The sequence below is a fragment of the Nanorana parkeri genome, unplaced genomic scaffold (assembly GCF_000935625.1).
Source record: "Nanorana parkeri isolate BGI_ZX_2015 unplaced genomic scaffold, ASM93562v1 scaffold754, whole genome shotgun sequence".
Taxonomy (NCBI): Eukaryota; Metazoa; Chordata; class Amphibia; order Anura; family Dicroglossidae; genus Nanorana; species Nanorana parkeri.
In genome coordinates this window covers 164,109-175,414 of record NW_017307022.1, presented here as the reverse complement: position 1 = coordinate 175,414, position 11,306 = coordinate 164,109, and the positions used below count along the sequence as shown (strand labels likewise).

General features: G+C 46.3%; 1 protein-coding gene across 1 annotated transcript in view; it reads right to left on the bottom strand.

Annotated features, from left to right (window-relative positions):
- Positions 1-11,306, bottom strand: part of NRAP (nebulin related anchoring protein) — a 90,122-nt gene that overhangs the window by 10,685 nt on the left and 68,131 nt on the right. The window contains 2 exon segments of the mRNA XM_018564476.1: positions 2,368-2,466; positions 4,125-4,229. Of these exon segments, the coding sequence (XP_018419978.1) occupies positions 2,368-2,466; positions 4,125-4,229 (204 nt within the window).

Below are 11,306 nucleotides of genomic sequence, written 5' to 3'. Positions count from 1 at the left end.
CATCTTCCTCGCCTGCCATTGGTTCCCGGGGAGGGAGGCCTCCTGGTTGCCTCGGTGACCAGGGGGTGGTCCTACCTCCCCTGGCTATAAAAACCTGGCCTGAGCTCTGGCTTATTGCTGAGTTATTCCACCTTATGGTGAACACCTAGCCTCCCTGCTGATCCTCCTATTGTCGTTGCCCCTGTGTATCCTTCCCGATTACCGACCCTTGGACCGTCTTCCGCCTTTGAACCTTCGCTGCCTGCCTCGACCCGGATTGGACATTGACTACCCCTCTTGGATTATCCCTAAACTTGTTCCGCGTTTCTGGACTGTCAGCTGCTTATTGCCAGTGGGTTCCTCATCTCACTACTAGCTCCCTGGGACGTCTGACAGACGAGTTTACGAATATTCAAATACCACAGAAAACCTTATACAGATATTAATACTAAAGCTTAATCTGCCAGACCCGAATGGCATTCAGGATCCGAGTTTCCGAATTGCATTGGGGAGCTCCTGAATGCCATTCGAGTTTGGGAGCCATATACATATTGTGGCAGTGTAAGCCAATGCCACGTTGTAGTATGGCGACTTTGGCACCAGGACTCTCAGCCAAAGGGGCTGAGAGGGTCCAGAATGTGAGACATAGTTACATAGTATTTGAGGTTGAATAAAGACATAAGTCCATCAAGTCCAACCTGTTGTGTGTGTGTGTGTGTGTGTGTGTGTATAGGTCCATGAGTGTTCTCATTCTTAAGAGTACCTGTACCCTTGTACATTTCGGTCTCTCAGGAAGTCGTCCAAAAGCCTCTTGAATGATTCCAGATTAATTGTGGAAATTAACTACCAGTTTTAGGTGGTGTCCTCTAGTCTTTGTTACGGAATTAATCTCAAAGAGTTTGTTGCTAATGTTGCTATGACTATGGAACATTTTGTACATGAAAATCATGACCCCCCTTAATCTCCTTACTTCCAACGTGTTTAAATTTAGTAGCCGTGTCTCATAGCTCTGGTCCTCCATCCCCTTTATGAGTTTGGTCGCCCTCCGCTGGACTTTCTCCAGTTCAAGGACATCCTTTCTGTGGACCGGTGCCCAAAACTGCACCGCATACTCCAGGTGGGGCCGAACCATTGATGTGTAAAGTGGCATAATTATAGACCTATCCCTGCAAAACATTCCCTTCTTGATGCAGGACAGGACTCTACTAGCTTTGCTTACAGCAACCTGGCACTGTAATCTATTATTTAGTTGGTCTACAATGACCCCCAAATCTTTCTCCATTTCCGAGCATACCCATAATTGTATAACCCATTTGCCTATTATTCCTCCCAAAGTGCATAACTTTGCATTTATCGACATTAAACCTCATCTGCCACATAGTTGCCCACTCCCCTATTCTATCCAGGTCCTCTTGTAATGTTACACTATCTTGGTCCGTTTCTATTACGCTCCCAATTTTGGTATCGTCAGCAAACACTGAGATATCGCTGTTTACTCCGTCCACGATGCCGTTAATAAACAGGTTGAAAAGCATGGGACCCAGCACAGAACCCTGAGGCCCAGCACAGAACCCTGAGGCCCAGCACAGAACCCTGAGGCACACCGCTAATGACACTCTTCCAGGCTCTTCCTTATAACATGTCTCACATTCTGGACCCTCTCAGCCCCTTTGGCTGAGAGTCCTGGGTGCCAAAAACACCATACTACACCGTGACATTGCCTTACACTGCCACAATATTTTACTAAAGCTGAGGCTCCGAGACCCGAATGGCCTTCTGGAGCTCCCAAATGCAATTCGGAAACTCGGATCCTGAATGACATTCGGGTCTGGGAGCCTCAGCTTTAGTATTATATGTATATATATTGTATATGGCTCCCATGTTGCCGTGACAAAAATTCGTATATAGACCCATTTGGATGCATTAAACCGAAAAACACATCTGATTGGCCAGAAAAGTCACATGTCCCATTCAGTTTAGTTTTTGAACGAAATTCGGGAAGGGATACAAAATTCGGAAACAGAAATTCGGATTCTAACACATTTGGATGCATTGGGATTCCAACATTCAGATGCTTCCGAATTTCTGCATTTCAGAAAATTCGTCTGAATTTTGATTCGGAATTAAACGAATTGCACGTGTCTAGACAACGGGTCAGCCAAATAAAAAAGCCTTAAAGGAGAACTATGGGGTCAGTGTTTTTCCCCATAGTTCTCCTTAGGGTAACGGGTGGTTAAATTTTGTTTAAAATGTAATGGGTTTCAAATGGTTGTCTCATTGGCCGGCCATACATTGCTTTTCATCTACAAGTACGCTGAAAAGGTCGTCTTATATGAACATCTGTGATCTCAGTGGTTTCTTTCACCAGTAGCAGGAAGAGGGTCTTACCTCGCTGCACTGGAGGTAGCTGTTTTTTGCATGAAGCAGTCCAGGAGAGTCGGTTACTGCGGTGAACCCAATGGAGTCTGGATTCTGACGGTATTTGGTCTGTAAAGCAGAGATCAAGTTGTGAGAATCAAATCCAAAGACATACAACCCAGATCCAGCCAAAACCTTCTGTTTCAGAAGTGATGGAAAATCTCTCTGCAAATTTGCTCCAAAACTAAGTTGGTGGAAGGTAGCTGCTCCCAGTGGCGTCACAAGGGGGGTGCGGCCCGCACCCGGGTGACACCATTGGAGGGGTGACACCAAAATGACTCACAGTCATTTTGGTGTCACCCCCCTCTGAAAAGTTGGGCGCTCGGTCATGCCGAACGCCCGACAGTATCAGGAGAGAGGAGGGGACCCGGCGGCATACCTTATCCCACCGGGTGACTGTCCCCTCCTCTCTCTGCCGGCGTCCATCACCAAGATGGCCGCCTTCAGGTATCAGAATACTGCCGCGCGTGCGCGATAACGTCATCGCGCATGGTGACGTCACGCGAATGCGCAGTGACGTCTCGGCGGGGTGACACTCGGTTACCGCTCCGGGTGTCACCCAGCCTTGGGACGCCCCTGGCTGCTCCTCCCTAGTTACAACATTCGGGTTCCTGTCCAGACAGAAGGTTTTTTCTTGGTGTATGTGGAGCTGGCTTCACTTCTTCTTGAGTACAATCTTACTTCCCTTGTGATGCCATGTGTTACAAATGAAACTTTTGTTTCAATTGCAACCGAAGCCTTTAGGGAGACTCCACCCCCGCTATTTGTCCTGGCGACTTTGATCACTCAAAGTAAAAGTGGAAGAAAATCCCAAATTTTGGGTGGTCACCAGAAAAGTAGTAGATGGGGCATCTTCCAGTGGGGACACCAGTTGTGATGACCCTGCTGACCACCAGGGATTTCTTTCACTTCTAGTTTTGGCTATCAGACAGGAAATGAAAGGAAATATCCCCATTGGGGCATAGATGGCAAAAAAATCCTAAAGGGGCTATAACCCCCTTAGTGTATCCAAAAATTAAAAAAAGTATTGGCTTCAGTTCTACATGACATATGGTCAGGGCCATAATCCCCACAAGGCCATCGAGGCCCGGCCTCGGGGCAGCAGGGCGCAGAGGGGCGGCAGCGTGTGTGGAATCCCCCGACGCCCAGAACATGCAGTTTCGGGCGCAGGGTTGCTTTCTACATTTAGCCCTGCTTTGGGAAAGTGACAGGGTCAATAAAGAGAAACTGTCACCTCCAAATGCTTGTTAGCCCCTGTGTGATAGCAATAAAATTAAGTGAAGAAAAAAAAAATTGATACAAAAAATGTATTAAATAAATATAAATAAAAAATAATAAAAAATATAAAAAAGTGATAATAAAAGTTTTAAAAAAAATAAAGAAACAATAAAAAACTTAAAACTAACCCTGCCGCCCCTTCCAATCCGGTTGCCATTCTTCATTGATGTGGAGGGGGGTCGGTGTCAGGGGAGGGGGGAGCATTGCGGAACCCGGCCTTGGGGCAGCAGGGAGAGTAAATTCGGCCCTGGATATGATCACTTTTAATCAAAATCGTTATGCTTACTCGCTACCCAACAGAAATAGTAATCAATCAACAATCTGATTAAAAACAACTCTACATGCAAAGTCTACACCTAATAATCTGGAACATTCTGTATCAGGAAGCAGACACTCGCCTCCATACACATGGCTGAGCTCGCCGCGCTCTCTTCATAATGAATACAGACCTCACTGATCAGCTCTCCGGCCTTCTTGGCGCCCTCCATGTGCGGAGACCCCGCCGCCTCCCAGCCGACTCCCCTCATAAAGTTTAAGTCCGATTTGTAGCGAGTCTGCAGAAGAAGAAGAATGGGATAATTAGGTTTAATAGGATCTCCCCGGGGGAACAGACATCAAACATCATTCCTTCTTTGTAAACCAGAGCCATTGAATAATAGAGAGAACAGGGCCCAGTGCTCCGAGCCCGGCACGGGGGGAATAAATATTTATTGTATAATCATTACAGCTGGCTTCCACTCACATATTTATATAACACTGGTAATGTGCGCAGAAAATAAATGATATTCTGATTCATTATTAATGTCAAAAGCCATAAGAGCCACTTTATCCAGGCAAAGTAGGCATTTAAAGGGATATTCCATGTGACAGGTGGCCTCTCACTTAGACTGAACATTTATTGCTTAAACGTGACTTCTTCTGCACCATTTCATGTCACTGTCTCTGGTCTCTACTAAATGGGTCTACTGCCATACTGTGAACTGTCTGTGGTCTAGTGAATGGATAGTCCATGTTCTCATATATACAGTATATGGAGTGTATCGGTGATGTCACTGGTGTCTAGTAAATGCATAGGCGACATTCCCATGCATGTAGAGTGTATCGGTGATGTCACTGGTCTCTAGTAAATGGAAAGACTGCATTCCCATACATATGGAGTGTATCAGTGATGTCACTGGTCTCTAGTAAATGGATAGGCGGCATTCCCATACATATGGAGGGTATCAGTGATGTCACTGGTCTCTAGTAAATGGAAGGACGGCATTCCCATACATATGGAGGGTGTGGGTGATGTCACTGGTCTCTAGTCAATGGATAGGCGGCATTCCCATACATATGGAGGGTATCAGTGATGTCACTGGTCTCTAGTAAATGGAAGGACGGCATTCCCATACATATGGAGGGTGTGGGTGATGTCACTGGTCTCTAGTCAATGGATAGGCGGCATTCCCATACATATGGAGGGTATCAGTGATGTCACTGGTCTCTAGTAAATGGAAGGACGGCATTCCCATACATATGGAGGGTGTGGGTGATGTCACTGGTCTCTAGTCAATGGATAGGCGGCATTCCCATACATATGGAGGGTATCAGTGATGTCACTGGTCTCTAGTAAATGGAAGGACGGCATTCCCATACATATGGAGGGTGTGGGTGATGTCACTGGTCTCTAGTCAATGGATAGGCGGCATTCCCATACATATGGAGGGTATCAGTGATGTCACTGGTCTCTAGTAAATGGAAGGACGGCATTCCCATACATATGGAGGGTGTGGGTGATGTCACTGGTCTCTAGTCAATGGATAGGCGGCATTCCCATACATATGGAGGGTATCAGTGATGTCACTGGTCTCTAGTAAATGGAAGGACGGCATTCCCATACATATGGAGGGTGTGGGTGATGTCACTGGTCTCTAGTCAATGGATAGGCGGCATTCCCATACATATGGAGGGTATCAGTGATGTCACTGGTCTCTAGTAAATGGAAGGACGGCATTCCCATACATATGGAGGGTGTGGGTGATGTCACTGGTCTCTAGTCAATGGATAGGCGGCATTCCCATACATATGGAGGGTATCAGTGATGTCACTGGTCTCTAGTAAATGGAAGGACGGCATTCCCATACATATGGAGGGTGTGGGTGATGTCACTGGTCTCTAGTCAATGGATAGGCGGCATTCCCATACATATGGAGGGTATCAGTGATGTCACTGGTCTCTAGTAAATGGAAGGACGGCATTCCCATACATATGGAGGGTGTGGGTGATGTCACTGGTCTCTAGTCAATGGATAGGCGGCATTCCCATACATATGGAGGGTATCAGTGATGTCACTGGTCTCTAGTAAATGGAAGGACGGCATTCCCATACATATGGAGGGTGTGGGTGATGTCACTGGTCTCTAGTCAATGGATAGGCGGCATTCCCATACATATGGAGGGTATCAGTGATGTCACTGGTCTCTAGTAAATGGAAGGACGGCATTCCCATACATATGGAGGGTGTGGGTGATGTCACTGGTCTCTAGTCAATGGATAGGCGGCATTCCCATACATATGGAGGGTATCAGTGATGTCACTGGTCTCTAGTAAATGGAAGGACGGCATTCCCATACATATGGAGGGTGTGGGTGATGTCACTGGTCTCTAGTCAATGGATAGGCGGCATTCCCATACATATGGAGGGTATCAGTGATGTCACTGGTCTCTAGTAAATGGAAGGACGGCATTCCCATACATATGGAGGGTGTGGGTGATGTCACTGGTCTCTAGTCAATGGATAGGCGGCATTCCCATACATATGGAGGGTATCAGTGATGTCACTGGTCTCTAGTAAATGGAAGGACGGCATTCCCATACATATGGAGGGTGTGGGTGATGTCACTGGTCTCTAGTCAATGGATAGGCGGCATTCCCATACATATGGAGGGTATCAGTGATGTCACTGGTCTCTAGTAAATGGAAGGACGGCATTCCCATACATATGGAGGGTGTGGGTGATGTCACTGGTCTCTAGTCAATGGATAGGCGGCATTCCCATACATATGGAGGGTATCAGTGATGTCACTGGTCTCTAGTAAATGGAAGGACGGCATTCCCATACATATGGAGGGTGTGGGTGATGTCACTGGTCTCTAGTCAATGGATAGGCGGCATTCCCATACATATGGAGGGTATCAGTGATGTCACTGGTCTCTAGTAAATGGAAGGACGGCATTCCCATACATATGGAGGGTGTGGGTGATGTCACTGGTCTCTAGTCAATGGATAGGCGGCATTCCCATACATATGGAGGGTATCAGTGATGTCACTGGTCTCTAGTAAATGGAAGGACGGCATTCCCATACATATGGAGGGTGTGGGTGATGTCACTGGTCTCTAGTCAATGGATAGGCGGCATTCCCATACATATGGAGGGTATCAGTGATGTCACTGGTCTCTAGTAAATGGAAGGACGGCATTCCCATACATATGGAGGGTGTGGGTGATGTCACTGGTCTCTAGTCAATGGATAGGCGGCATTCCCATACATATGGAGGGTATCAGTGATGTCACTGGTCTCTAGTAAATGGAAGGACGGCATTCCCATACATATGGAGGGTGTGGGTGATGTCACTGGTCTCTAGTCAATGGATAGGCGGCATTCCCATACATATGGAGGGTATCAGTGATGTCACTGGTCTCTAGTAAATGGAAGGACGGCATTCCCATACATATGGAGGGTGTGGGTGATGTCACTGGTCTCTAGTCAATGGATAGGCGGCATTCCCATACATATGGAGGGTATCAGTGATGTCACTGGTCTCTAGTAAATGGAAGGACGGCATTCCCATACATATGGAGGGTGTGGGTGATGTCACTGGTCTCTAGTCAATGGATAGGCGGCATTCCCATACATATGGAGGGTATCAGTGATGTCACTGGTCTCTAGTAAATGGAAGGACGGCATTCCCATACATATGGAGGGTGTGGGTGATGTCACTGGTCTCTAGTCAATGGATAGGCGGCATTCCCATACATATGGAGGGTATCAGTGATGTCACTGGTCTCTAGTAAATGGAAGGACGGCATTCCCATACATATGGAGGGTGTGGGTGATGTCACTGGTCTCTAGTCAATGGATAGGCGGCATTCCCATACATATGGAGGGTATCAGTGATGTCACTGGTCTCTAGTAAATGGATAGGCGGCATTTCTATACATATGGAGTGTATCAGTGATGTCACTGGTCTCTAGTAAATGGAAAGATGGCATTCCCATACATATGGAGGGTGTGGGTGATGTCACTGGTCTCTAGTAAATGGATAGGCGGCATTCCCATACATGTAGAGTGTATCAGTGATGTCACTGGTCTCTAATGAATGGATAGACGGCATTCCCATACATATGGAGTGTATCAGTGATGTCACTGGTCTCTAATGAATGGATGGGCTATGTTCTCATAAATATGAAGCATCTTGGTGATGTCACTGGTCTCTTCTACATGGCTAAACTATCACATTGTGAACTGCCTGTGGTCTAGTGAATGGATAGGTCGTGTTCTCATCAGGGGCGTCCCGAGGCCAGGTGTCATGGCGCGCGTGCGCCAATCTGATTGATGCCTGCCGGCGGCCATCTTGGTGATGGACGCCGGCAGAGAGAGGAGGGGACGTTCACCCTCATCCTGCCGGGTCCCCTCCACTCTCCATGACCGAGTGCCTGACTTTTTAGAGCGGGTGACACCAAGTCATTTTGGTGTCACCCCTGCAATGGTGTCACCCGGGTGCGAGCCACTGGTTCTCATATATATATGGAGTGTATCATTGATTTCAAGGTCTCTAGTAAATGGATAGGCCATATCAGTGTGCGCAGCGCTTCACAATATAAGGAAGACAATACAAATCAAGACAAGATGAAGCATCTTGGGGATGTCACTGGTCTCTATTAAATGGGGAAGCTGCCATATTATGAACTGTGAATGGGTAGGCTGTGTTCTTCATACATGAAGATTCTCACTGATGTCACTGGTCTCTAATGAATAGATATGATGTTGTATCCTCATGAATATTAGTGTCTTGGTGATGTCACTGGTCTTTAGTGAATGGAGAGGCTGTTCTCATATATATGGAGTGTATCAGTGATGTCTAGCCAATGGATAGGCTGCGGTCTTATGAATATGAAGTGTCTCTCACTTATCTTTGTTGAATGGATAGGCTGCAGTCTCATGAACATGAAATGTCTTAGTGATGTCACCAGTCTCTAGCCAATGGATAGACTCTAATGATTCTGAGGAAGGGGGCTTGCCCCTGAAACGCGTCAATCTTGGCTGACTGCGCTCGGTGGACGGTGATGTGACCGGATACTACCGTGTTACATAGTCGGGGGGATACCATGTTGGGTCAACAGACAGTGTGGCCTCTCGCTTGTTGTTAAAGCCTGGTGAAAACGTTTGTTTGTGAGTACTTTTATCCCTTGTTTTATTTATTGTAATAAACGATTTTACACACGGAGGTGGCGCTCTGTTCCCTTTTGTTTTCTATGTACGTGGTGGAAGCCCCAGAGCCTTGGATGAGCAGCCCCTCAAGTCTGTGTAAAAAAAACTGTGATAAACTGTTGAAAACTTTGAGTGAGCAACAGCAAGTGGATTGTCCAGCTGGCAGCCATTAGCGCCAAGAGCTAAAGAAATTATACATATGGAGGGTATCAGTGATGTCACTGGTCTCTAGTAAATGGAAAGATGGCATTCCCATACATATGGAGGGTGTGGGTGATGTCACTGGTCTCTAGTAAATGGATAGGCGGCATTCCCATACATGTAGAGTGTATCAGTGATGTCACTGGTCTCTAATGAATGGATAGGCGGCATTCCCATACATATGGAGTGTATCAGTGATGTCACTGGTCTCTAATGAATGGATGGGCTATGTTCTCATAAATATGAAGCATCTTGGTGATGTCACTGGTCTCTTCTACATGGCTAAACTATCACATTGTGAACTGCCTGTGGTCTAGTGAATGGATAGGTCGTGTTCTCATCAGGGGCGTCCCGAGGCCAGGTGTCATGGCGCGCGTGCGCCAATCTGATTGATGCCTGCCGGCGGCCATCTTGGTGATGGACGCCGGCAGAGAGAGGAGGGGACGTTCACCCTCATCCTGCCGGGTCCCCTCCACTCTCCATGACCGAGTGCCTGACTTTTTAGAGCGGGTGACACCAAGTCATTTTGGTGTCACCCCTGCAATGGTGTCACCCGGGTGCGAGCCACTGGTTCTCATATATATATGGAGTGTATCATTGATTTCAAGGTCTCTAGTAAATGGATAGGCCATATCAGTGTGCGCAGCGCTTCACAATATAAGGAAGACAATACAAATCAAGACAAGATGAAGCATCTTGGGGATGTCACTGGTCTCTATTAAATGGGGAAGCTGCCATATTATGAACTGTGAATGGGTAGGCTGTGTTCTTCATACATGAAGATTCTCACTGATGTCACTGGTCTCTAATGAATAGATATGATGTTGTATCCTCATGAATATTAGTGTCTTGGTGATGTCACTGGTCTTTAGTGAATGGAGAGGCTGTTCTCATATATATGGAGTGTATCAGTGATGTCTAGCCAATGGATAGGCTGCGGTCTTATGAATATGAAGTGTCTCTCACTTATCTTTGTTGAATGGATAGGCTGCAGTCTCATGAACATGAAATGTCTTAGTGATGTCACCAGTCTCTAGCCAATGGATAGACTCTAATGATTCTGAGGAAGGGGGCTTGCCCCTGAAACGCGTCAATCTTGGCTGACTGCGCTCGGTGGACGGTGATGTGACCGGATACTACCGTGTTACATAGTCGGGGGGATACCATGTTGGGTCAACAGACAGTGTGGCCTCTCGCTTGTTGTTAAAGCCTGGTGAAAACGTTTGTTTGTGAGTACTTTTATCCCTTGTTTTATTTATTGTAATAAACGATTTTACACACGGAGGTGGCGCTCTGTTCCCTTTTGTTTTCTATGTACGTGGTGGAAGCCCCAGAGCCTTGGATGAGCAGCCCCTCAAGTCTGTGTAAAAAAAACTGTGATAAACTGTTGAAAACTTTGAGTGAGCAACAGCAAGTGGATTGTCCAGCTGGCAGCCATTAGCGCCAAGAGCTAAAGAAAACTTTTTGTCAATGGATAGACTCTGTTCCTATGACTATGAAGCGTCTTATTAATGTCACTGGTCTTCAGTAAAAGGAAAGGCTGAGGTTCTCATGAATATGAAGCAACTCGGTGATGTCATTGGGCTCCAGGGAATAGGTGGAATTCTCTAGAATATACTGTAGATGTCATATCATCGGCCTCTGGTGGACGGATCAACAGCTCTTTTGTGAATATGAAGTAACTCTGTATTTCCTGGAAATGGGATAGACTGTGTTTTCCAATGATGCCTCCGATAGAGGGACAGATTACTTGCTAATGGCTAAAAAGCATTTTTATAATGACTCCACTCTCCAGCCAATTGACTAATTAGGATACAGACGACTGTGGTCAAGTTGTATTCTCATAATATTGAAAAATAAAACATCTCAGTGACATCACTCACGTTAAGTGGACTTGCTGGCCAAAGAGAAAAAAGATGAAAATAAATATATATGTGTGTGTGTATATATATATATAT